The following is a 27,484-nucleotide window of genomic DNA, read 5'->3' on the forward strand; positions in this document are numbered from 1 at the left end:
AAAAGGCAATTAACAAAAAAAAAAAAAAACGAGGACTGCGTCTCCGAGCGCCAGTCTTTTCTCAGAATAACACATGATCCGCAAGGCAGTTCAGAATGTGAACAGCAGTAGGGAGTGTACTCATCATCGGAAAGACCAGCAATAACGACTGTCAGGCGAACGCAGGAAAGGGCAGATAGAAAAATTTTCCTCCCTCTGCGGGATTCGAACCCTCGACCTGCAAGTGCACGGGCGTAGCGCCCCAGACCGCTCGGCCACCGACGCAACAGCGCAACTCGGTGCGAGGGGACTGGTTTTGCAAAACGTTATCGCGCCCCTCCTCTCCTGCGTCTGTTGCCCTCTCTTTCCTACCGCCGGCTTCCGGGCGGAGCGGTCCCAGGATGGCCAGCCCTCAGCTAGGTGACGTAACGGGCGCGTATTCTCAAACCACATCCCGTAGGGGCCCAGCACCGTGGCGTCACTTCCTCTATGCGCGTGACTTCATGCGACGTGGATTTTTTTTTTTTTTCCCTCGTTTCGGCTGCTTTGTGGGCGGCCGATGGTTTCGCTCCGTGCGCGGGGCTGGCCTGCGGCGCTGGGGAAGCTGACGCATGCATGTGGTAGAAATTAACCTTTTTCACCTGAGCCTGAGCTCTCTTCTTGCGCGCCTGCAAGTTGACGCTGACCTACCATCGTGTTCCTAGATAAGCGCTCGGCTCGGTGCTCTAAGCACGCGCACTCGGATGGAGCTTTCACGTAACGTGGCTATTATATACGTTCCAGAAAGCACTCTTTAAAGTGAAGACAAAAAATTGTTTTGGTCTTTTGTGGTCGCGCTGCTTCGCGGCGGCCGATGGTTTCGCTCCGAGCGCGAGCCTGGCGTACGCGCTGGGAAGCTGAACCTGGCTCTCCGCGCTCTCTTGCGCGGATGGATGCTTTTGCACGTACGTGTAGTTATTGTTTACGCAAGCACTCCCATTAAAGTGATGACAAAAATGTTTTTTTTTTTTTTTTTGGGGGGTGGTGCTTTGGACGTCACACAAAAACGCCACAGAAAATGGGCAAGGGTGCAGAAAAGAGGACAGCATTTTCGAATTGATTTTTCTACTTAATAAATTCGCGTAAACGCGCTCAGAGTGGTCGAAACAGGGCCTAGGGACGCCGGACTACAATTCGCGCTCGTAATCCCGCAATGTTTACAAATCACGTCAGTGTTTAAGCACGCTCCAGAAATGCTGTTTTTTTTTTTTTTTTTTTTGCTGACACTGAAAGACACGGTTAGGTTAGGCAGGTTTCAGAAATACGTTTTTCAACTGAAGTAAACGAGTAAGAGTTTTCGGAAACGCGTCAAGGGGGAATTATTAAACAGGTGCTGGCGTATTCGACTACCGATTTCGTTGCAACAGTTAAACCGCTATTTTTTTTTTTTTTTCGTCGCTTCACTGATTGCACATTACAGGACGGGACGAATGCTGAGACGTGTTTCTAACTGATATGCCTTTTGTTTCAGGCGCCTACAGTTGTTACATTGCTACGAGATGCATGTTTATCTATGGCGTTTCTCACTTATCGGGCGCCGCTGGTCGACCGGCAGAATTGCCGTCGTTCCATTGTTCGATAAAAGTAATGGAGCCCGTCTTGTTTCTTCCCAGGAAACCGTCCCAGTTGATTAGCGTTTTGTTGCACTTTGAGCCCTTCCAAAGAACCCATCACATCTTTACTTATTTAATAAAGTGAGTTTATTTCATAAAAAGGAATACAAACATTATTATTATACAGACGAGGGTCCCATAGCCAACAGACTTAAAGGGATCCTCGATTAGAATACACAAACAAATTCGTAAAAGCAGCAAATGGGTGTTACAACTCATCATATGACTAAGCAGTACAAAAACAAGCGAAGTTAATCTATAATGTACATGAACGCAAAAGTAGGCCTAATATATATACAAGAGGTTATACAATAAGGCGGGAATAACGGCTTAAAAAAACATAAGAGAATAACAATAATAAACGCGAAAAAAGCAGGACCGTAACTACACCAAAAGAGACTGAGATTTCTTTTTAAGCATGCAATAGATGACGATGATTTCACCGTGATAGGCTGTTTTCTACGCTATGTTATCTATGTTTTCTATTACGGGCAATTTCTACAAGCGAACTTGGTGTGAAAACTAAAGTAACCCTTAGAACTTCGGTAACCTCAGTGCAACCTGCGAAAACAATGTGCAACGATGTACTGAAGGGCGTTCTGTTTAATTTGCGTGAAAAATTCTCCCCGATTCCACACTCAGCCCTTTGGCATGTCAGCTGAGCTGCTTAACGTGAGCTGAACTGGACGCTCAAGAATGCACCGAAATATAACAGAGCCTTACTCAATCCCCCCTGCCCTTTTGCCCCACTTCAAGAAACAATACTGTCGGAACTACCAACGGCTACTTCAATCTTCACATTCCTCGCGAACGCGCCCAATGAACCATCAACCCGCGCAAAGCGGATTTTTCAATTCTTTGAAGGGTACGAGCTATCTCTCCAACGCCACGAAGGGCTCACAGACGTGCCCGTTATTCATCGTGCTTTCTTTTATCCGCCGTTCTTTCTGACGACGAGCCCCGCGACGTCATGCGGGACGCACCCGACCCAGACCTCGTCCGCGATCAAAAATAGTTCCTCCTCGCCGGCGCACTCAGAAGCTTCTTCCTCCGCGGCCTCTTTTTACGGATCGATGGGAGCCGTGACGTCATCGCCCAGCGGATGCTGCTCCCTTTCAAGATGCTGCCGTCGCTTCGAAATTCCGACTCATTCTTCACGGCTGCCCATTCGCTTCTTGTTCGGTTCGGAGAATGTGCAGCAGTGAACGGAAAATGTTCTTTTCTCCATGGCGCCCGTTTCCTAGCAGACGATACTCAACGCCGTCGTCGTCTGCTCTGTCAGCGCGCACGCTCCCCGCAGCTGCAAGCAGTTTTTTTCGTCTGCCTGCTGCGTAGGCATCCGCGTCGAGTTCAAGGCAACGGACGCGGCCTTTCCGCCTGGCGTTGCCTAGCCGCAGGCTAGCGAGCAGACTTCTCGCTAGCAGGAAAGAAGAATCTTGTGCTTCTCCCACACACTGGCTAGGCCTACGAGTTATTCTGTCCAGGCAGCGGAAACTTAAAAATGACCGAAACCTCCTCCTCTCAACTCCCCGCCTGCCAAACCACTTTTTTTTTTCTTGGGCAAACAAGATTGCCTTAATTTCGTAGTGACTTCAACCGATACCACACTACAGAACAAGAGGTCAGCAGATACATTTGTCAACTCTTGTCGAGGACATAATGCGCAAACTGGCATTCAAACATCTCGTTGAAAACCCATTTCTTTATACACAGCCACTGCAGCCACGCTCGAACCACATGTCCCCATATACAGCGACTACAGCCACGCTAAAACGCCACGTCCCCATATAAGTTTAATATTTTCAAGCTCCTTCAGCCACGCTAAAACCACATGTCCCCGTATCCGAATCAAGCTTATCAAACCTCATGTCCGCATATACAGCGACTACAGCCTCGTTCAAAAGCGATGTCCCCCAAATCACAACAATATTTTCAAGCTCCTGCGAAATATGAGATTTCGAACACAAGGACGTGTCAGAAAACCTTATCGGAAACCATCTTCCTAGCACAGTAATTTTTATTACCGTTAGGTAACAGTAATTAGCCAACGGCTGATAATTACCAATAACTAATTAAACTACCCGATATGTCCCAGCCCCACCGCCTCTAAAATTAACGCAGTTATTTTTATTACATTACGCTTTTAACACAAAGTCATTTCCTGGCCGATATTCACCTTTAAACCCATTTTGTAAGCGCTGTAAGGAAGATTATATTACGCTTTTAACACAAAGCTCATCGGTACACGTGCCATCATTAACATGCAATGGAGATTTCCCCGCCGATATTTATGTACACATACACCCCCCTTCTACAGGCAGTGTAAGAAAGACGATGAAGCTGTTAACGTAGGCCACTACATAGTGTGCACTTGGCATAGCTGGGATCGGGTCCGCTTCCAAATCAGAACACGATGACGCAACACTAGTTGTTAGCGCCTCCAAACGCTGCCTCGGATGTTTTCTAGTCGGCCGTCCCGGGGCTGTCCAACCCTACCCGCGCAAGTGTAAGACGAACCGCCCACAAAAGCATCGCCGATTGTAGCGCCACCTTTTACAGGCAGATTGCGAGAACAAAAGGAAGCTTTCGTCAGACGTAGCGAGGGACACTAGACCAAACAGACGGCTCGTTTTTCACATTTGTTATACCAAGCACGTTGTTGCTTCGGCGGCCAGCACCCTCTTCGTAAAAGGCGCGACTTGCGATTTCTCCTTCCGTTCTTTGTCTGCGATAAGCGCTTTGTTCACAACGTGCAGGTGTTGAGTGCTCGGGATTTTCCCGCCGCTTGCGATTTCGCGGCTGAATGTAACACGGGGTGTTCACGCCTCACTGCGATCGTCGTCTGTCCCAATTGGGTTACTGCGCCACAAATTTTCGTACATCAGTCAAACAGGCAACCACAAATTAGACACTTAACCTCCTTCATATCGCACTATCATTTGTTTGTCATGCTAGCAAGCGCCAGCGAGCGGTTAAACATTGCTCCTCACCACCGACTTGTCTTAATAGTCACACTATAACGTTCTTGCATGGATAACACCTTTTCTATTCTCCCGAACTCAGTTTACATCCGTTAACAGCTCAAATTCGTCTTTCGTGCAGGTGACGTCTGGGGTGCCCCAGGGCAGTGTGCTTGGCCCTTTGCTCTTTATAGTTTACATTACTATTTGCCGATGATTGCGTAATGTATCGTAACATTTCAAATGACGCTAACCGCCAGGCTCTTCAGACTGATCTTGACACAATAAAAGCACGGCGTTCTGATTGGCTAATGACGCTTAACCTTTCTAAAACAAAGTGCATGTCATTCACCCGTTCCTCATCTAAAATTTCAACTACATGTTTGCTAAACATAACTACAGCGGGACTAGTTCCTACTTACAAGTACCCTGGAGTGCGTTTTCAATCAAACTTGACATGGCATAACCATATAAATCAGACGCTCGCATCTGCCAATCGTACACTAACGTAATAAAACATAACCTAAAGCAGGCACCATCACACACTAGAAAACTAGCATGCTGCATACCTCACTCTTATCCGCCTAAAATTGAATATACATCTGCTATCTGGGATCCAAGTCAAGAATACATTATACGCGATATTGAATCCCTGCAAAACCGTGCTGTTCGTTTTATTTTTTTCTGATTATTCACCATACGCAAGCATCACTGCACTAAAAAAATCGGGTCGAGTTGGTTTCATTATCGCTTCGCCGCGAACATGCTCTCCGAACAATTTTCATAAATTGTATCCCCATGAGCGCCTTTGCGACGACTTCTTTCATTCACCCGCTGTTACATTTCCACGGCGCGATCATTCTTGCAAATTTAGGCGCATCACTTGCCATTCATTGGCGTTCGCACAGTCATTCATTCCACGCACAATAATAGAACAGAATAACGTACCACAGCACATTGCCACTGAAGCTAACATAACAAAATTTCAAGACATGTTAAGGAATGAAGCGACCTAATTGTGTATCTGCTTGCTTACATATGCTTTTCTGTTCTTCCTTTGTAGTTATGTGATTTATAGTTATGTGTTTTGTAGTTATGTGTTTGAGAAGTTCTTATTGCTTGTTTTTCTACATTTATAATTTGTGATTTTGTTTGGTGTATACGAATCCCCCCCACGTAATACCCTCCTCCGGAGGGCCTTTAGGAATACCTGAATAAATAAATTATAATCAGTAGTGGATCCCTCTTTGTAACGAGGAGGTGTTACAGTGGTCTAGAAGTTTTACACAGTGGCCTTTTAGTAATAACGGCGTTTGCTGAAGCAGCGCCTTATGATCCCAGAGGTTTCAGCAGGCGCCGCAAGGTGGCGCTACGAGATTTCCCGCTGACGGTAAACGCCGACGACAACACGGGGTCCTTAACGTCACATGTTAATATACAAAACCGGAAGTTTCGCGTACAAGCAAATCCCGGAAATACCTAGCGCAGGGCGTGAAAAGGAGCTCGCGGAAGTGCTGGAAAAGCAGAACAAAACCAGCATTCCGGAAGCTGGGAAGAGGAGGAGGAAAAAGAAAAGACAGTTTTATGAGCGCGCCTCAAAGCATTTACGAAGGCCAAAAAAAAAGGAAATAGACAAGAGTGAGGCTCCCTGGGCGTGAAAAAAATGAATTTCGCTCTGGTGGGCTTGTTAGCAGACGACACGGACCGGCGTCGCGTTGGCAGGGTGCCCAACCGCCTCCCTCTCTCTGTCAAGCCCGGAAGGACAGACAGCAGAAGACAGTGCGCCCCCGCTACGCCGTCTGCTACGCACCGCGCTCCATTGCGCGCGCCCACGGCACCCAAGGTCGCTGGCGCACAAAAGCACAACGAACGCTCTAACAAGCCGAGTCGAAATAAGGATGTAAGAGAGGCGCAGAGTAAGAGAAGCGCGAAGCGAGCCAGACGTGACGATGCGGCGGATGCAAGAAGCGCCGCTGGAGAGAGAACTACGTGGACGACTGAGAACACGCTGTCACGGCTGTGGTGGCTAGAGCTCCGATTAGACACTCGTCCTGCCTTTGGCCTACGCACCATACGGGTTTTAGGCAAATATGCAGTCATGGAAATACTTTTGTAGCGTGAGCTACACTGGCCGAGGTCGAGCAGTTTCGCGTGGCTCCTGGAGAGCCGTGCAGCGCATGCGCGAGGAGCAGTGACGTCTCACGGTGCACAGCTGGCGCGCCAATCTATAAACGTTGGGCGCGCCTAGCCTTTATTTCCTGTCCTGGGAACCGCACATAAACTACATAACAAACAATGCTAGCCGCACATTGGGCTATTTAAAACGTAATTTTTCTGGTCTAACATCTTCGCTTAAACTACAACTGTACAAAACTCTTATACGCCCGAAATTGGAATACGCCGCTTCTATATAGGACCCTGGCCTCGCATATTTAGCTTCATGTGTCGAGTCCATCCAAAACTGCTCCGTCCGCTTCATCCTTTCCGAATATCATCGCACAGCTAGTGTAACCACCATGAAATCACAGACTACTACCTGATCTGTCTTTACGCCGCCAGATACAACGTTTGTGTTTATTTCATAATTTTTTTTTATCACAATACGCTTCATGACTTGCTCCTATCAAGTCCCTCTTTCATATCTCGTCGCTTAGATCATCGCCATAAAGTTGAACCTATTCATTGTCATGCAAATTTGTTCTATTACTCTTTTCTACCCGAAGCAATCACCCATTGGAACCGCCTTCCCGAACCGCTTGTATTAATCAGTAACAATAAGTTGTTTATATCAGCTTTGACTACCCACGTTTGTAAGAATACTTGATTCTGAAATTTTCTTTAGCGCTGTTGTGCCTTGTTGTCCTCATTTTGTCGTTCGTTTCTAACTTCACAATCTCGCTATTTCTGCCTCTGAATATAAGTAGCCAAATCTTTGCCAAATATGTATCGCATCACGAACAGTTTTGTCGCGCCTTTTTCCCTTTTATGTCCCGTAGACATCGTTTTTCAAATGCTATCTCGCTATTCTACACAGGTTACATTATTGTGATTTTTTGTGCCTTTTATCTTGATTTTGTTATTTTGTTCCTTCTTTATTTTGACTTGTACTCTTGTTTAACTTGTATGCTTATTATTTTGTGTACATCTGTACCTGTTTGCCCACTCTCCTCTGTAATGCCCTACTTGGGCCTTGAGGGTAACCTTAAATAAATAAATAAATATAGTGACGCTAGGTGCACAGGAGCCGCCGCTAACATCCGCTGCCGCCGCCGCGACTGGATGGGAAATCGTTTTAGCAGCAGTAAGCATGATAATCAGCTAATCCTAGACAACCAGGAAAGCTACCTCATTTGGCTCCTTCCTACCGTGAATCCCAAACGTGTGTTTCGATCTGCATACCCCAGGTGGCGCCGTCGTTCCAAGATCAACTTGCACTGGCTCGCACGTCCAAATCAGCCGACATTTTTGCATAGGCGAAAATATTTTTATTTATTTCAGAAGAAACAGCTAAGCACCGTCGTTGTTCCCAGTGTCAAACAAAATAGACCACAAAATGCAACCTTCGTGTGATGTTTGAGTGCAAACAGAGCGGCGGTGCGCTCAGGGAAAATTTTTAAAGTGTTCGAATTATCGTCGCACCACCCCGTACGTGAGTGCATTGACGTTGAAGAAGCATACAGAGTAGACATGCCCAACATATTGACAGCAAATGAACAAATAAGTTGTCACGTAGTCTTGCATCGAAGATTGTGAAATGTCCACAAGTGACAGCAGGTACTCTACCATCTCAAGTGATTCTTTGAAATGTTGAGAGTTGCAAAGGAAGTTGCACATCCACTTCTGCCACTTTCCATGCTTCGATCCCGCTGTGAACTTGCTTAAAGAACTGTATTCACCAGCAAGATATCCCTGAGCTGACTTCTTCCCATCACACAAACACTTCTGCGGTCTCTGTGCTTTCAGCTTACTTCTGACCCTCAACCACACAGAAGAACAACTTTTAATGACTTGCAATTAAAATACGTTTACGAATGAAAATACAGCTGCCAATTCATTCTGGGGGATGCAAGTATGCTGCTTAGTTAGTAAACACAAAAAGGCATGCAAAATGTGAAAAGAGCATGCCAAAGGAATGTAACAAACAGAGCAAGCTGGAAGAAAACAGCAAGTCTTTATTGCTAGCGCAGCTCAGAGACAAGAAGCACAAGTAACGGCCAGAATACAAAATTAACAGCAATAAAAAACAAAGAAAACATCCACCATACAACTACGAGAATAATTATTCGACGAGCAAAGCATGACAGAGTTCTCCTAGGCAAGCATTCATGCACATCTCAATGCATTCAACTGGTAACAGAGGAGTGAAGACATTGCACAAGCAGGCACCAAGGTCAACCTAATTTAAACCGGTATCACACGGCAGATCTAATGACATTAAGAGTAAATGTCATTCGCTCTAAATGTCATTAATTCGGCACTACACTAGAATGCCAAATGACATTTAGCGGCTAAATGAGGTTGCGGAGCTCATTCAGCGGCCAAATGAGTAGCCTCGACAGCAGTGTCGCGTTACTAAAGAAAGTTCAGTAATAAATTGAAAAATACTGTTTCTAAAAACTGTTACTAAACTTAGATTTACCCCTGTGTGTTGTTTTTCAAATAAAGAAAGTGAAACAAGTACTAACAATAAAGAAAATCTCATTCCCAGTCGGATGCGCTATGCTAATACGAATTTTTTACGGACTTGTCTCGTCTTGTAATGTCTACCGATGTCGCCTAAACCGGTGATTTTCTCATTTTTATTTTTGTTAAATAATTCTTTGTCATCTTTTAAAAAATATCATGTGTGAAAACATTGTATATGCACTTGAAATATAATTTTGCGGTTTTACGAGCTCACTAATCATCACCGCTATCATTATAAAATGACATTTGTTTCGCCAAGCAGACCCGCATGGTTAAACCAAATGTCATTAACAGCTAATGTCATTCACTTTGAATGACATTAGATTTGCCGCATTACAGGGGTATTCGAAACATAACCAGAACCAGTCATGAAATATTAGAAGGAGGTTAGGCCTTCACAGACACGCGCAAGACATGGACTTGGGCAAAAAAAGGCACAAAGAGCAAAACTGCAAGCCAGAAACAAATAATAAACCTTGAAACTTTTGGCTCACCGCCACATATGCAAATGCACCAATCAAGAAAATTAAATCACAAAGCACAGAGAGGATTCCAAGCTCTTTCACAACATTTCCGGAAACGCGCCAGACGAAGCCAAACACCAAAGGCGTCTGGCAGAACGCCAGTGCAGCCCAGGGGCCACTTGGCAGGCAACTTGACAAACGACGGACACGTCAAAGTGGAAAAACAGCTCCCAGACCGAACACTCGCCCGTACATTTCGCTGTAACTGAGTTTTTCTTGACCTTGCTGCTCCAAGACCAGCAACCGAAACACTTCAAAGTTTGCGACATGAGATAACAGACCTTGTAGATGCAAAATGCAAAACACATACTAATTTTTTTTTTTTTTTTTTTTCAGGGATTAAGCACAGGACTCAAGCACAGGACTCAAGCACATCTAACTGCTGTACTGAATAGACAAACACCATAAGGTGGAGAACACCAGCACGTACTGAATAATGCAAATACTCCTTTGAGAAGAATGCATTCCTAGTACTCCATTAGAAAGCTAGGACACGTTTTTGTCTTGTTCTTAGCAGAAGAGACGGTGTAGCTCTTTAGCCTGGATGGAGGTAACTGGAATTATCACGGCTTTTCGAACGAATTTACAGGAAGAGGAATAAGTACGGTGATTACATTACTTTCACCCCAACCCACAAGAGTAATTTTTCAGGCACTTTTGTGTTATTAATTGATTTCATTCCATCACAGTAACCGCAGTAAAAAAACAAGGATGACACAGTCCTTCCGCTTCATTCATTATAATTCAGTCACTCTAACTCACATAGGTTAGGTCAGTGAGGTCTAGTTAGGTCACTAACTACAAACACACTAGTAACTGGGTAAGTTCATACGGAATCACACGTGTTTTATGTGCATTTGTGTTTGTCTGCACTGAAGCTGACAGCCTCACCTGCACATTTGTCAACAAGTGACATTTAAACTCACATTCCTGCCTATAAACTAAGCTATCAGGCGTGCTGCAAAAAACTGTATCGACGTATATCGCAAGGAAAAAATTTGGATTGTTCATTAGTTTCGCCATCACTAATATTCTTATGCTTGTATTCACACAACAAATAAGAAAATAGGGTATAGACTTGTTTCATCCACTGTTCATCACCTCACCTTACAGTAGACCCACGATAATTCAAACACGGATGAACTTTTCGTTAACTAATTCAAAGAAATTTCAAAATTTCGGTCGGCCCACTATGTTTTTAGTATTTTAAGCCACTTAATTCAAACTGCTTCATTAATTAAATTTGGTTTACTTAAACTTTTTGCTTGTCCTTGGAGAAAATATCTGCTGCATTTTTTACCCCTTCTAGCTCCACATTTGCACCGTTAAATTAAAAGTCAGAAACGAAGCCGATTACCTGCATACACATGTTAAAGCAATGAACGGGCTGCCCGTTCTGGCAACGAAAACTTTGTTTTGAACTCTCATACGCAGACAAAGTAGTCACCCACTTGTGATTTTTTTTTTTTTTCAAAGTGTGAATAGCACTTTAGTATCGAGTGTGAATGATGTAGTATTAAATATATGCGAATGTTTTATTACAACACAGGGTGGTATGTTGCCCGGAGTCACATTATTGAGAACTTCTGATAATTTAACCAAAGTCCAGGGGCCTCTTCGAGTTTGAATTATAGTAAGTCTAGTCTACGTTACATCTCAAACAGCACCTCACTAAAACTAAACACACACAGAGACTACATAGCATAGACCCTCAAAAAAGCTGTGACGCACTCCAGCCAACAATGTGAAACCTCTGTGCAATCCGGCACATTATGCAACATGCAACCAACTGCCTACGTACACTTTCCACTTAACGGGCAAGCAACAGCCCTCGCCTTTTTTCTTTGGTCCCCCAAGTCGTGGAAGCGACAAAAACTCGAAAACATTTCAAACTCCCCGCGCAACAAGCTTCTGTTTCCTCGTTACAGGCTGCCAGGAAAGACGAGCTTGTTCGAGGGGTCAAATAGAAGCAACTCGATTCAATGAGGAAATGCCCGCCGTGAAAAGGTCGAGCACACACACGAGGAGGTGCTATATTAAGCGACCCGCCCGCCGCCCCCTGCCATACAAACGCGACCCCATCTCGTGTCCTACTTTTATAAAAACACCGCGCGCTACGCTACACCCGGCCCGGTTCCGTACCTTCCTTTTTTCATCCTCTCGAGGACGAAACAAGAGTCCAGTTAAAAGTATAGAAAAAGTCGCCCATTCGATACGACGAGCCGTAATACGGTGAACGCCACAGCACGACATGTGAAGCGTGAAAGCACGACCATCCCACGCTGTAGTACCGAGAAGGGTTACGCTGCTCACCGAAGCGTGGGAAACGGTAAAATAAGAAGCAAATGGCGTGGCGTAGGTCGCGACAGCGGCCGAAACAGCTGATTTGCGCGCAGTTTCGGGTTACATAAGATATGAGGAGTTGGAAGCGAAATATCTTTATCGGCACGGCGTTGACCCGGAGAATGGGGTTGGGGCTAAACGTTATCGGAGTGCGATGTGTTGTGTGGGGGGAGGGGTCGATCGACAGCTGAAAACGCTTATGTAAACAGATCCGGCACGCGTACGAAACTGAAACTGCAATGTGTTCTGCGATGCGCGCCCGCTACGAAGTCGATTAATCAAGTTTCAGAGTGATCTTTCTTTTCGCTGCGTTTAACACGTGTGTTTGAGCGAGGCTGCGCAGGAAAAAATGCCATCTACTGACGCAAGCGATGACTAAATAAAATAAAATGCGACTCAAGCGCAGCATGTCAAGTATGCGGAAGGAAAAAAACGTGCTTTTGTGCGAACAGAAAAATACAGTTGCAGTAGCTAGCCTAGTTTTATTACTGGTGGATACACCTACACGACTTTTCTGGTCACAACAGTACTTATTAGCGGTACAACAGTACTTATTATTCATCTTAACACACGGTTTTCATGTTAATACTTCTAATCAACTTTGCGGGCATACGCTAACAGTGCTTAAGCATTAGCAATTTCAAGAGAATTACAGCTGATTTGAAGAGCATCCCGTGACAGGGGAAAAAATCAGTAGTGTAATCATTTTCTCTCTCGTAAAAAAGCATCAGCGCGATCAGCTCCGGAGATAGATGATAAACAAGAGAGGTCACTTACTGACACTCGTTCAGAATCTCCTCCTGCGTTCGGATTTGCACCGGCGCCAGCTTCTCCACGTTTTCGTCGTAGTCGCAGAAGCACTTTGTGATCTTGTCGTCGAAGGTGTTCACCAGATCTTCCAGAGAGTTTGAGAAGGTCTCGCTGAAATTGCAGTCCGCGAAGGAGTTGTCGTTAGCCGCCACACCGTTCCCGCCGCTGCTGACGCTGCTCTCCGTGGTCGGCGTCGATTTCGTCGACGCGTTCGAGTTCTCCACGTCCTCGGAGCTCTGAAAGTCGCTGAAATCGGACCATTCTTCGGTCCGCGCGAGCGGCGCCTCCACTTTCAACTCCGCCATCTTGACATCTCTCATGGCGCTCCTCTCGTCTCGTCTCGCCGGCGACGGAGCCTCGCGAGATGCGGCAGCAGACGACGCTCTAAAAAGAGGCAAGAACGAAACGGGCGCGGAAGTTTCGGTTTCGGTTTCGTCTTCTTCGCGGTCTTGATTTCATTTTTACTAGTTTTTGTGGTTTGTTTCGAGCAACGTGTAACGCCCTAGCTGCCCGATCGTCCGTGTGTGCATGTGTCCGTCTGCTAGAGTTTCTTTCGTTTTTTCCTTTTCTTATTTGTATTATTCATATAAGCGTATAACCCTCATCACATGTTCACCAACCATCTGAAGTCGCAAGCCCACCATTGTGCAGGGCTGACCTCTTCGATCTCATTAAAGTATTTTTCACTCTCTCTCTCTCTCTCTCTCTCTCTCTCTCTCTCTCTCTCTCTCTCTCTCTCTCTCTCTCTCTCTCTCTCTCTCTCTCTCTCTCTCTCTCTCTCTCTCTCGTCCGAGGAGCCTTCAACCAATTCGAAAATGCCTGCGTTCCCCCGGTTACAAGCATTTAATTTTGTGACACTAAAAGAAGGTTGCATTGTACAAGGTACAATTATTTTGCTGTAACAGACGGTCATACCTTATTGATTTTTTTTATTATGTGGCACTGACATAATTGGACAGTAAACAAAATTTTACGCGTTTTTCACACTGGAAGCCTGTTTTTTTTTTTTTTTTTTTTTTTGACACACGGACTGAGCAACGTGATTCAGTTTTCTTAAAGCGATGCATGTCGCAATGGGGGACATGCTTAAAAAACGCCAAGAAAGGTATAATACAAAACTAACTGCGGTTTTCTCAAATCTACTGAATATTCAGCGACTTTTCCCTTTTGCGACATACATTTCTATTCGTAGAAGCACTATTCTCTGTGCGGACCCTTCCCCGTACCTTCGCATCGACCACCGGATATAAACAACCCAGGATGCCTTCATGTTCCACCCGCAGCGGATTTTGCGCGCAATCCAAAACATTACTTTCCCCCTGCAAACTTATTCGCGCCACCTTCCGCAACCGGTAACCAGATACCCTTTCTTTCCCAGCCTTAGTACATATCACGTTGAATATTGCCATAATCATAAAGAATTGATTCGTCTAAGACAAAATATTTTGCTGAGTCTTTCATTCCCCAAACACACCGAGAGTGAAACCACCTTCCCGCTGACATTGTGTCGATACGTGATAATCACCTGTTTCATCAAGCATAGTGAACATTGCATAATCAGGACAATCTAGGTTTTTGTAATTGAACAGATGCATTGTACACTCATATGTTTGTATATCTTGTAATACCCAGTCCCCTCTTCAACGCCCATGGCCATGAGGGTAAAATAAATAAATAAATAAATAAATAAATAAATAAATAAATAAATAAATAAATAAATAAATAGAGCTTTATTCATCCCTTATTATAAAGACCTGTTGTGCCGCGCACGGTATCCGCGCCTGCGAAGTACTAAAAATTGGCTTCAGGTTGGGGTGGGGTGTGGTTGGTAAAACTTATTTATTGGGGGAGGGTTAAACACCATGTCGTGCACTTGCACATTTTGGTATCACGGGAAATGGGGCAATGGGAATGGGAAGGGAACTAGCTGGGGTTACAGCACTTCGCGGGTAGTCTCTTTTTCTCTCTCTCTCACCTCCTCGCAGTTCCTTTCCTTGACAGCGCCGTGGCCTCACACCAGCGCTTGGACTTCTCTACCTGCGCATGTAGAAAGAGACGATGTGGCTGTTTAGAGGATATGATGCTTTCGTATCCAGCAGGTTCAATTGGGAAGAAGCTGCAAGCACAACCGTTCCACGTCTGTTAAAGGAGCACTGACACCAATTTTCGGCGTTAATATTATTGCACAGTTCGCTTCCTTCACTCAACATAATACCCTGGCTGAAATATGAGCGGCCTGCGACGCGAAGAACGTAGTTCAATTGGATCTCATTTATCGCGCCGACGGAGCAGCGCGCGGAGCGGCACTCAGCAAATGGACATCAGCGTGACGTCAATCCAAGAGCGGAAAAGAAGTGACGCGACAGCGCTCGTCAAAAACTCGTGACGTCCCTTCACGCGCGCGACCCCAGGAGCGGCGAGCGGGCGCAACGCCCTCTCAAGCGGGCGCCGGTGACGTCCGCACAAAGCGGTGACGTCTGTCCGGGAGTCTGTCATATGCGCCGTTCGGGATGAAAGCGCGGGAATTTGAAACAAACGATTTTCAGGCCGTTCAATGTAATTAACTATCGCGCGCTGAAGTATTTGAAGGGCTGTTTCGGGTTCGCCAGACCATTAAGCATCGATAAAAACAATAAAAGTGGAACATGAAATTTTCATGTCAGTGCTCCTTTAATGTGTGCCTCAAAAAGCTTGCAATGAGGAACAGGTGCAATGCAGTGTCGTTTGGGGCTCTTGAAAACAACTGAGAAATGTTTTTAACGTTCCAATCCTCTCCACAGAAGTGTCTATGCGATGACAACAAACTGTTATTCATAGAAGACCTTCAGCAGTGGCCAATCTAAACATTTTTATGCGTTCGTGGGTGGACACCTGTAGCGGAAATCTGAAACATAAAACGCACCCGACATATTTGAGGATCGGATTTAGGAATGGTTCCGAAGCTCGAATATCGTAACCACTTGGCAACAACTTCTGAGCTGATAAGAATGAGGTCATCAGGTTTTGCCCCCCAAGTTTTCTGACATTATGAAGTCCAAGGAAATGATAATAATTCATCACGGTTAATACAACTCCCCTCAGATGGACAGGAGACGGCACAATATACAGGCCGGTGCTAGATAACTCCGGGTATTCATCCCGCTCCAAAGAAGCTATTCCGGGTCCATTCCCGTTAATCAAACCCAAAAATGCGGGGTTTCCGTCCAGGGAGGATCAAAGATCATTAGGTCGCTAAACATGTTTGGATAGTCATCTGCTGTAGAAAAAGGCTGGTCCAGGTCAGCTGGTGCGGAATAAAAAAGATAACTGATGAAGTCGATGGTTGGACGGCATACCGTCTGATCAGGTCGCATACTACAAAACAAGAAACACAGGTCACTCACCAAGTCAAAAACAAATTGACGTTTCAAAAACAAATTGACAAATTGTGAACAAGGGAGCCGTAGCGCTCCCGAAACGTCGATTTGTTTTTGACTAGGTCAGTGACCTGTCTTTCTTGTTTTGTAAAAAGAAAACTGCAATGCTCCAATGCGTGGCACACACTGACGCGCGGGGGATAGGCCAAAGAATAATAATTGCTCAGTTCACTAAGCTAGGCATGCCGGTGTCGCAGTCTGCTTCATAGCTAGCTTGTTTGGTCACTCAGAGGGTTCGATTTCGCATTCTATGCACTCAGTGGCCTTCTCCGGGATAAGCGTAAACCACCAATCTTTTCTCATGCACGTATAGCTAGCGAGGGAGAAGCAGGTAGAGACGAAGTTACCGAGTTTTTACGAATTTTCTGTGGAGGCTGGGAAGCCAGCGCATTCGTGCGGGTTCTTCTGTAAAACCAGCCAATTGAGACGCGCTTGTATGCTAAGCATTCACTGCAAGTCTTTTTGTAGCGTGAGCTACACTGGCCGAGGTTGAGCAGTTTGGCGTGGCTCCTGGAGAGCCATGCTGCGCATGCTCGAGGAGCAGTGACGTCAAACGTCGCACAGAACGTTGCTCGCTGCCCGGCGTCTCTCCCGCACCCCACGCGCCCAGCGTCTTCGCCGACCTCCGTTCCTCACGTGGCGGCCCGGTCCACTTGATAATCGTGCGAGGGGTGGCCGGGTGTGCAACCGATAGCTCGTGCGTCGCAGCAACACCGGCGTGCGCCTGTGGAACCAGCTTAGCTCTGGGGCGATTGGTGACGCGGCACCGGAGCCGCTTGATAAATATACATGTGTCACACAATGCGTATACCGTGTGTGTGTGTCATTGAAGCAGCAGTAAGCATGATGAGCTAATCCTAGACAACCAGAAAGGCTCAGAATAACCAGCTGAACCTTAACTTACACTACGTATATCCTGGCATAGCCGAGCTAAGCCACCGCTAATTTTTTGCACGTTGTCTGTAAACGTCTCAGTCAAGTTATTTTTGACGGTGAGAAACATTTAGAGTAAGTTTGCAGCGTTGAGAAACTCGTTCTTAGCAATCACCCAAAGTACTTTTTTTTTGACAGTGTAGGATGACCACTGCCGCGTTACATTTCGTTTCTTCAGAACACTTCTTACGAGACAAACATCGCCATTCGCACCCTAATCCAGGATTAGAATCCTGGACAAAGACGAATTTTTTTAAACTACGAAGTTTCTCAGAACGCTCTATAGCTTCCCATTGTAGCCATACGGCTGTATTTGATGTGGATATCAAAATTTCCCTCGCAGAAACTTATTCGGCCTTAGTGATATCCCCTGAACTGGGCCATTAGAGCACCTCTTGACGTGTAGTAAACCTACAACTTTGCACATTTCGGTCACTCACCCTTCCGGGCATGTCGATACAGTTGCAGCCAATATCATTCGGGGAAAACAGACACAACTTGGGCCATGCATCCAACTTCACGAAATAACCACAGCCCACCCAAGGTAACGGATTCAACGCCAGCAACGGCCACTGGCGTGCAATGCCTCCTACGGTACGTGCTCCTATCCGCCCGGTGGTCAGCCGAATTCTGCAACGTCCTCGGACCAGGTGTGACCCTTATAGAGGGAGACGCCCCAGACGGGGTCACTAGCCAAGGTCAACCGCGACGAATCAGATCGTGGGCGCGATGCGGTTGCGGTCGTGACAATACCTCTGACGTCGCATTTTTTGCTGTTCTTTCTCGCTTTCTATAGGTCTGTTTATTCTGGACGCGTGCACGCCTAATCGTGCTGACGTCGAAGACTTTGTACAGTTGAACAGTGTCGGTGGCCTGGTATTCTTTATCGGGGATCAGAAGCAAAAACTGAAGCGGCTCCATCTTGACGGACAGCTAGGAGGCGTCATGAAAGAGTTGAGGGAGGAGTTTGGCGCGCGCGTGCGCACAAAAGAAGCGTGCCGTGAAGATCGTGAGCTCTCTTGCTGAAGAAACGCGTAAGTGGTTCAAGAAGTGACCTGGATCCTTGCTTCCTATTCTGTGCGGAAGCACTGTCTTGCTGGCCGGGAGTAGAGCGGCCGGTGACTTCATTTCCGCGAATGCCTTCTTTTTTTAGTTGCGTTATTTTTTAGTTCACGATATTTTTAATGCTCGTGAGCGGTGCGATTTAGCCAACAAAAATATCCGACGATGGGAAAAATGCCACGAATGCCCACAAACGGGAACGTAATTGTCCACGGTATAATTGAATAACTAGCTGCAATGCTTTTTTTATTTCAGTATCTATTTCCTCCTCAAGGAAACAATTGTGGTCATTTACAGTTAGTGAGTGCATACAAAGACAATGATGATGGTGGTAGTGGTAATGGTGATGATAATGGTGATGATGATTATGTTGCTGATGATGATTCCGTGCTTTCTTCCTTGCAGCTAACAGGGGAGACCTGACGTTGAACATGAGCATTTGCGTTTTCCATCAGAGGTCATAATACCACGTACAACCAAAGGGTGCAGGAGCCGAATATTTTCATTCTTCAATAAAATCATGAGAATCTTCAACGACCTCTTGGTCAGGCAGAGTATACGCAGTCCACATTCGTAAATTTGTATCATCATCATCATCATCACCATATCGGCAGTCGATTTAGGTTCACTGAAGGACGAAGGCTTCCCCCATTGACCTCCACGCGCTTCTGCCCTGTGCTGCCTGAGTCCATTCTTTGCCTACGAATTTCCTTATTTCATCTCTCCATCGACTTAATGGCCTTCCTCTTCTTGTAGCCCCATCTCTCGGCGTACATTCTGTTGTTCTTGTGGTCCACCTGTTGCCAGTTCATCGTACCATATGGCGAGCCCAGGCCCATTTCTTTTTCTTAACCTGGACCATGATATCCTCTATCCGAGTTTGCTCCCTAATCCAGGTAGCTTGTTTTCTGTCACTCTAAGCGTTTCTCCGAACATTAATCCCCCCATTATACATACAATCAACTTTATAGTTTCCCCACGCCTCAAAAATAACCCGTCCTGATGTCTGGCACGGTTTTACATAATTGCGCATACAGGTTCAACACTTGTCGTTTGCGCAACCGAATAACATCCAATACCCGTATCTTGGTATAATTTGCAGGTAATTTCGCGTCGATGCATCTATATATATATATATATATATATATATATATATATATATATAGTGACCGATGTACGTCGTATTTCTTTCGAATTGGCATTTGACTAACACGAGTCATTGGAGCTCTCTAGGGATGCGAGATTTACCACGTAGATCAACATTTACCTGCTGCACAGCGAATCCACATTCCATTGGTTGGTGAGTGAGGTATAGGGACCGGGCAGCTGGACGGGTGGCGCCACCACTCGGCGCTCCCCTCGTTAGTGGAATGAGCCGGTGCATTGGACTACACAGCCTCCCGGTGTTTTTGTTGCGTTTGCGTCGGTGCTTTGCATGTTTTGGTGGTGTTGTGAGCGGATATGTGCGGTGAAACGAAGTCTAGACATATGTTTTGGGTTCTTAGATGCAGTAACGGGTACGTAAACTTGTCGGGCGCTTCTAAAGTTGGGTATCGGCTAAAATGACATGATGCTTTTTTGCAGCGATCTACGCTTCGCTCCACCCGATCTGAGTACGAATGAAACTACTATTATCAGCATTAATTTCTTCTTAAATGCACTAGCGGCCACGTAAATGTATTTGACGCTTCTAAGTTTGGGAATGGGCTACATTGACATGAGCGCTTTTTGCAGCGCTCTGCGCATGGCTGCGCGCGATCTCAGTAGGAATAGAACTGTTAATATTAGTATTCATTTCTTCTCTGGTTTCAATGACTACGGTTTCCACGCCAGCCTTAACGCTGAGATACCTCGATACGTCTGCTTCGAAGAGAAAGGAACCTGCGAACGAGATCTATTGCCGTGTGGCCGTGGAAACGTCGTGGCAGTTTACACTTCCTTTCTGTAACCGTGAGCTTTGTGCCTTCGCTTTTGGTGAGCGACGCAGTTACAGCATGGGAGCCTGAGAGCCGAAGTGGAACTCCCACGTTTGTAGTGGTCATTTTATCAAGAGCCAAAGTTATTCAACCACCCAAAAGCTCAAGCTACAAACCATCCCTCCTCCCCTTCCCGTTTTACCACCTGCTTGGTAAAACGGGTTAAAAAATGCGGCATTGTTAAAAAAGGTGGCATTGTTAACGTCAGCCTGTCTTTTTAAATGCTAAAGTATTTTTTATAGAGTACCTGAAAAAATTGTGTAATGCCTTGAGAAGACACGAAAAACGCGCGATTAGTTGCCTCAAATATGGGTGCATCAGCCCTAGTCCTCCAGCACGGACACATTTCCGACACACTGGGAACAATTTGTATTTGGAGATGAGGGGCATGAAAGTGCAAAATCAAACAGCAAAATCACCCAGCCCTCCGTCTAACGATTACGATGGTTGAACGCGAAGCTTTCTTCGTGCGAAATCGAATGGGTAATGGCCACAGTCAAAGACGCTGCGATCAAAAGACCAAACTGCGTGCTGGTCAAATTCAAAGCTCAACTAGTCAAAGTTTAAATCCAGAAGTCAATCAAGGAAACCCACACGAGGAAGCTTTGCTATAAAACATCATCGTCGTTAGACAGAGGGGTGCATGCGTGTTCAAGCGCAGGTGGCAGCTTGTCAGCAGCATTCAGTTGTGAAACTGAGTACAGGTTTTCGGCACCCTCCTGTCTCGCGTCCCAGCCACGCAGGAATTTGTTTTTGAAAAACCATTAACCAATTAGCCAGCATCCATTGCCATTCTTGTAAGGCAATGCTTTTCTACGACAAGCAATAGTGTTCTATTATCATGCGGTATTTATTCTGTAAACGATTCCCGATGACTGTAGTAAGAGTATTGCTGTGAAATTAAACACGTTTCTGCCGTAGTTAATGAAGTTACGGAAGCGTCGTTTGTCACAATTTCTGTTTTGATGTAAATCTCAGAAGGCACCCCCAACTTCGTCTTTCGTTTGTGCACGACGCCGTTTCGTCATCAACTGCCAAAGACCAGCGCCGAAGCACTCCTGGATCGGTTGTACACACTGGCTTTGTGGGAGCATTTAGCTGCAATATACTCCTCGATACGCCAAACTGCATGCAAGCATGAAAAAATTGCGCGAAGGAACGGACTTTCAGTTCCAGCTTGACTTCCAGCTTAACGCATTGAGTGTCGTCTGCTATTTGTAATTGCTGAGTATGGGCGCAAATAACACACATGGCATGCCTCGTAAAGGTCGCCTCCACGCTCAAGATTTACCGATCTGAAAACAGTCCTTGTGGTTATCTACGCTTTGCAAGCCGCACCGCAGCAAAACGACAGAAAGTCATGCACGACTACGCTGCGTTGACCGCCACCGGCATTCCACTGACGAGCGGTTCACCACGGGCGGCGCTGTTCGCTGAAGCGACGGTGGTGCCACACAACGGCCGCCCGGTCCCTATAGAAAAACCCGTGAGCAAGGGTTGCAAGACGCGCATGATGTCGCATAGAGAGCATGTCACTCGACCGTCTCTTGCAATTGTAGAAACGTGAGAGGAGCTGCCCGCATCTCGTGCAGCGGCTACTCGCATTGCATGCGCTCCAGCCTCCCGGAAAGCGTATGTCGTTTCTTAGTCATCGGCGCTCACAGGCGATTTGTGCAGGAAGGTCGTACGTTCTGTGACGTTGCCTCACCGGAAGCCAACGAGGGAAGAGAGTTTGTATATTTGAGGACACCATCCACTAATTTCTCCTAATTAGAGCTAAGGTGAGAACTGCGAGTATAGAAAGCCCGGTATAAAGATGGGATAAGAACATTCTTGGGCAAAATTTTCGTGGCAGAGCACTTAACTGATGTCTTCAGGAGAGGCCTTTTTCCTGCAAAGCCCAAAATCAAGCTGATGATTATGGCGTTGCTGGTAATAATAATGATGATGGTATTCGGAGAAAACTCCAAGCCTAAGTCTACGCATGCTTCTGTCCTGTGCGCAGCCGCCGCCGCCATTTTTACACCATAAAAGGCTTACTGCAGCGTCAAGTAATGTACGAATTGTGAATCCCGTTGCTATTTTGTATTACATTTCCATGGATGCCTTAGGCTTGTAAAATAGGTTCAAAACAATCTGCTTTTGTCAACCCCTCAATATGTATTATTTTTTTCTTGTCTTCTGGGCTAAGAAGACCTCCCGTCGCCATGGGTGCAGAAATGAACTAGCTCTTTGTGCAAATAAAGTTTATTCCTCGTACTTGTTGTCTTACAGGTATTAACACACTTCGCTGTATGCACCCTAAGCAAATTGCACAATAATTCCCAGACCATGATGACTTTGCATAACTGGGTGTGCCTTGTTTGTTAGCATAAAAGCTCACGTTTCCTTTGTCCGCTTGGCCACGTAATTACTCTTCGCACGTGCCTTTGAATAGCGTCCCTTCTAGCAGTCTCGCCCTCAAAGCGTGCCGTCCTCTTCTCACACAAAGGTTCCTTCTGTTGTCCGCGCTTTTGACTGCGCCGTGATCGTCGTGGCCTCTGCGAGCTACTCACGAGTGCCGGCACTCGCGAACCCAGACTTTCCCGCCACGTTATATCAGACTCCACCCGTCTGCGCCATCCGACCGCGCATTCTTGCGACGCATTGTCACGGCAACCTGCGCTCGACGCGCTGATTATGCGTATACAGCAGCGGCGTGAAACGTGCACGTGCTTTGTCACGGAGAAGCACAATGCCTGTGAGAGTACAGTGAATTTCCTTCAATATCAACATTTTTCTCGCACAAACGTAATCAGCTTCGTGGATTTCCCCATAAACTGGTCGCTAAACACTTGTCCCTCACTTCGAGTTGTTGCCCAATTTTTCCTCGCGCTAGAAACGGGCAGTTGGTAGAGCGACTGCCCTAGCTAGGCGGTGGTGCCGGGTCCGAGTCCTGTACCAGGACAAATTTTTCTTGAACAGTGAAGTTGCTTAGAAAGCTGTATAGCTTTCGTTTGTACCATTACAGCTGTATTTCAAGTGGACGTCAGAATTTCCGCAACAATAAATTAGTTAACGCCTATTTTCCCGGATGCTCCACAGGATTCCGCACATGCGTCACATGCAGACAACGAAATACGTGTGCTGATTCAATAATAAAAGTTTAACAATGGCTTCTTCCTGAAACTGTCATTTGATTATGATGTAAAAAAAAAGAAAGAATACGGACTGTCGCTTTACTTCACTTCAGACGGTCAAAGTGGAACCGTGACACTTTCTGGTCGCTGGATCTTGGCACACGGGCTACAAGGGCCTTGGAGTCTTTTGTCTGCCCCGCGTTTTGAAGTGAATTCTATGAACGTTGTGCGCAGTCATACGCATTTGCATGCATGTTCTGAATGTGCGTTCTTGGAGCGGATAGCATTTGTGCACGTTTTTGTCTGCTCGCGTACTTCCCGTTTTTATTACCACCTGACGTATCAAGTAAAGCTCTTTCTGCTCCATCAAATCCCCCTCTCTCTCTTTTTCTCTCTCTGTGCGTGTGTGTGGATCGTTTCAATGGTCTAGTTGCTGCCTTGGAAACAAAGCTGTGTTATGCTTTCCTTTACCGGCTTGTATACCCTTCCTTATGGCAGCCATTATTTTTTTTGTACCGGTTAACAGACGTCAGTTATAGTTGGCCTTAGTGGGTGATTAGCTGTTTTAAATATAGCCCAAAATCTTTGTCACATCCGGGCCCGGCAAGACGCAAACGATTGCACGACAGTGCAAGCGTGCAAACGATATCGTGCGAACGATTATACGATAGTAAGTTCGGTTTTGAAGGCGTCCCAATAGCATCCCCCTAAAACCAGAGTTTCGAAAAACACTGCAAACACTGTAAAATCAGTCGTCATCAGATACCTTAAAAGCTCGCTCACTGCAGTCTAGGCAAACTTAAGCGTTCATACATAAAATAAGTTTACCGTATTTACCCGATTCTAACGCGCACTTTTTTTTTCCGAAAAAATAGGCCAAAAAATCGCATGCGCGTTAGAATCGGATACAAAACCGAAACTACCGAAACAGCTGAAATTTCGTCTCACCCATCGCCAACGCCATCTCAAGATGGCACCAAAGCTCTTAGCAAATTTTTCGGACGCAGGAAGCATAGGCGCCTAGCCTTTTCTATCGGCGTTCGCACAAATCGTCAAATCGTTTCGCTTGCGTGCTTGATAACAGCAATGGCAGCAGCGGCTCCCACGCGTTCAAAACGAGCGGTCGTCTGAAGCGTGCACCTCTGGAGAAGCTCTCGGGACGGGCGTGCGAGGCGTGGGCCACGATCCCATCTACTATGGTTGAACGTTCGTTCAGAAGTGTGGCATCGCCAACGCGCTTGAAGGCACCGAGGACGAGATGTTGTGGTCAGCGGAGAACTACAAGGAGTGAGATGAGTGAGATTACTTCGGGAAGTAAATCGCCCGTTTCTCTCGCATTGGTTTGTCTGGGTCACAAAGTCCCGTGCGCGTTACAATCGGAGGCGCAAGTTTTTTCGTTTTTTTTTGCCAGGAAAATCGGGTGCGCGTTAGAATCGGGGGCGCGTTAGAATCGGGTAAATACGGTACTTCTCCCCTCCATGCATGTTCGTTGGTAAAGAGCCCACCACAAATAATTCTGTTCGTTTTTAGTTTCCTCCACTGAAAGGAACAAGAATTTTTGGTTTAATTTTGTTCATCAACAATGTGGATTGAAATAACTAACTTCCACATGAGCTAGGATTTTCTTAGAAATATTTTCATGCTCTTTTGTTTACCTCCAAGGTGAACTGTCAACTCAAGTGCGCCGGACTTTTCCGGCCCCAAAACCCGAAACAATGACTCGAGTTATTGTCATAGCATCTTTAGCTTGGTGTTTTTTTTTTTTTTTTGTCCGTAGCTAAGGTAACGTGCTGTATGGACACGCATTGCCGCAAAGAGCGGAGATAACATGTTTGTCGACGCATGCTGGTAAACGGCTTTCCCTAATGGAGGCTTTTAGCCGAGTGGACTTCCCGCCTTCCTTTATTTGTTGCTCAGAGGCACACGGAGCAAAGAACTTCCTCCTCTAGTGTCCCTGACTCTGTATACATGGCTATACGCCGACAGAGTTCGGAACGAGACCTCCCAGCTTGCACGCGGAAATCGGCTTCAGTGAACCACGCCCGCAGCCTGGAGGTGGCGACTTATTGAGTTAGCGCCAAGGACTCTCGTTGTCTCCTCTGCTTTTCATTCGCGGCGTGTAATACTCACCCGAAGACCAAGTCCTTCTGGCCGGTGGCTGTAGGCAATGCGCAATGCGCATTGTAGGCAAGTAGGCAATGCGCATGCTCAAGTAGGCGTTGCCAGTGATGGCAAGGCGGAACTCGGCTGAAGTACATTCTTCCTTTATTGGAGAGGGAAAATATACGTCGTACGGATTAGTATGGTTTTGCGAAAAGGTGAACAAATGAGAGAGAGCGAGAGAGAGAGAGAGAGAGAGAGAGAGAGAGAGAGAGAGAGAGAGAGAGAGAGAGAGAGAGAGAGAAGAGAGAGAGAGAGAGAGAGAGAGAGAGAGAGAGAGAGAGAGAGAGAGAGAGAGAGAGAGAGAGAGAGAGAGAGAGAGAGAGAGAGACTTTAATCACAGTTGAATTGAGCATATTTGTGGTCGGGGTCCTCAGTCCAAGATTCCGTTGGTACAAAATGAAGGCAGCATGCAACTTCAAATGGTCTAGTTTCAAGTAAATGTATGGTGTCACAGCAAAAAGAAAAGCGCCTTATCTTCTAATTGGTTTACTGCGAAAAACACAGGATTCATCCGGATGATAATTTATTAGGGGTGCGCACTAATGCATCCAGTCGTGCTAAACTGTTACTTACCCCGAGGTACCATCTTTTCCCTTTCCTGTTTCATTTACAAAAGCTTTGCTCAGGTTTTATCGGAAATGCGGTTGCTAACCTAGATGAATGAACGGGAGTTCCCGCAGTTGCGACGTAGAAACGGCCACGATCAATGATCATTTTCGGTTAGCGCTTGCGGCAAGTTTATCTGTTTTGCAACCCTGCTTTCGAGAGCAGGCGTACATGGATACCGTATGTTCTCGGATGTAGGCCGGCGGTAGCGTATACGTGCTGGGAACTAAAGGACTGTGCCAGCGTTGTTCCAGAATGCGCTGGGAATAACTATAATTTGCTTGGTCGATTTGGTGTACTGTTCCTTACAATAAGACCTGACTATCTGGCGCCAATTGGGGTTTGGATAATCGAATTTTAGACAGAATCTGCAAGAAAATTTGAGGCTTGTGTATCCAAGTTAATGCGGTATCCACTGAAACGCGGCGCAATTGCCATTACTTGTGGCGTAGCCATACCTTCTTTTTTTTTTTTGAGGGGGGGGGGGGGGGCGGCTCTAAAATTGGGGGAAAGGAAAAGAGAAGTTCAAGCCCTCAGTCCTAGCAGCTCTTTACTCGCTGAGAAGTCGTAGTATCGATGGGGTGCTCAGTTAAATAAGAGCATATAACTATGTTTTTCAATCTATAGCAGGTTCTATGACACTCAGTTCTTCCCCATACATTAATGCGACATCATTATGTGCCCCGTGAGGTAAAAAACCCGGCGTTGTACGTAGCAGATGGCCGCAAAATTCCACGAGCCTTTAACTAAAACACAAACCTGATATGTACGGGTGTGGAGAAGTGTGACCTGGAAGGGTCGTTAACACTTGTCTACGCCTCTCCTGCACGGAATCTTCGAGGTACTGCTTCGAATGTGAAGGCATTGATTCCCTGGTAGTATATTCCTACAGTACCTATGGCATGCTAGTTCTATGACGCTGCAGTCATGCACAATACAGATTCGTGGCCTCTCAGAACGGATTACTGATTGCATATGTGCGCCGGCCTGACGTAACCACTGGGTATGCGGTAGCCCACTCTTATTAGGCTTAACGTTACGCTTTGATGAATTACATCATCGCAAGCACCCGCAGCAAAATGAGTTTGATGTTGCTTGGCACGCAGTTAGGTTCAAGGCTCATCTTCTGCCATGGCTAACCACTTTGCTGTGACTGAAAGAAACCGTCTGTGGAGTAACTTGCAAAATACCCGCTGCTTTCAGCACACTACTGACCCAGAACTGAAGTCGAGGCTCCCGGGGCAGCTCCCTCGTA

The 27,484-nt window shown here is 46.2% G+C and overlaps 1 protein-coding gene across 2 annotated transcripts in view; it reads right to left on the reverse strand.

The window, feature by feature from the left end:
• The window catches only part of Unc-76 (fasciculation and elongation protein Unc-76), a 95,474-nt gene that overhangs the window by 60,960 nt on the left and 7,030 nt on the right, over window positions 1-27,484 (reverse strand). Inside the window, exons 1-3 of one of the 2 annotated variants that reach the window (XM_077674013.1) lie at window positions 17,744-17,914; window positions 14,930-14,991; window positions 12,922-13,338 (exon numbers count right to left, since the gene is read on the reverse strand). In XM_077674013.1, the coding sequence (XP_077530139.1) occupies window positions 12,922-13,338; window positions 14,930-14,991; window positions 17,744-17,755 (491 nt within the window). In that variant the 5' untranslated portion in view covers window positions 17,756-17,914. Of the gene's footprint in view, window positions 1-12,921; window positions 13,339-14,929; window positions 14,992-17,743; window positions 17,915-27,484 lie in introns of those variants that run through there. The other variant, XM_077674014.1, reaches the window with a different exon arrangement.

This window comes from Haemaphysalis longicornis, unplaced genomic scaffold (genome assembly GCF_048455015.1).
Source record: "Haemaphysalis longicornis isolate Haplotype H1 unplaced genomic scaffold, Haemaphysalis longicornis Haplotype H1 scaffold_6, whole genome shotgun sequence".
Taxonomy (NCBI): Eukaryota; Metazoa; Arthropoda; class Arachnida; order Ixodida; family Ixodidae; genus Haemaphysalis; species Haemaphysalis longicornis.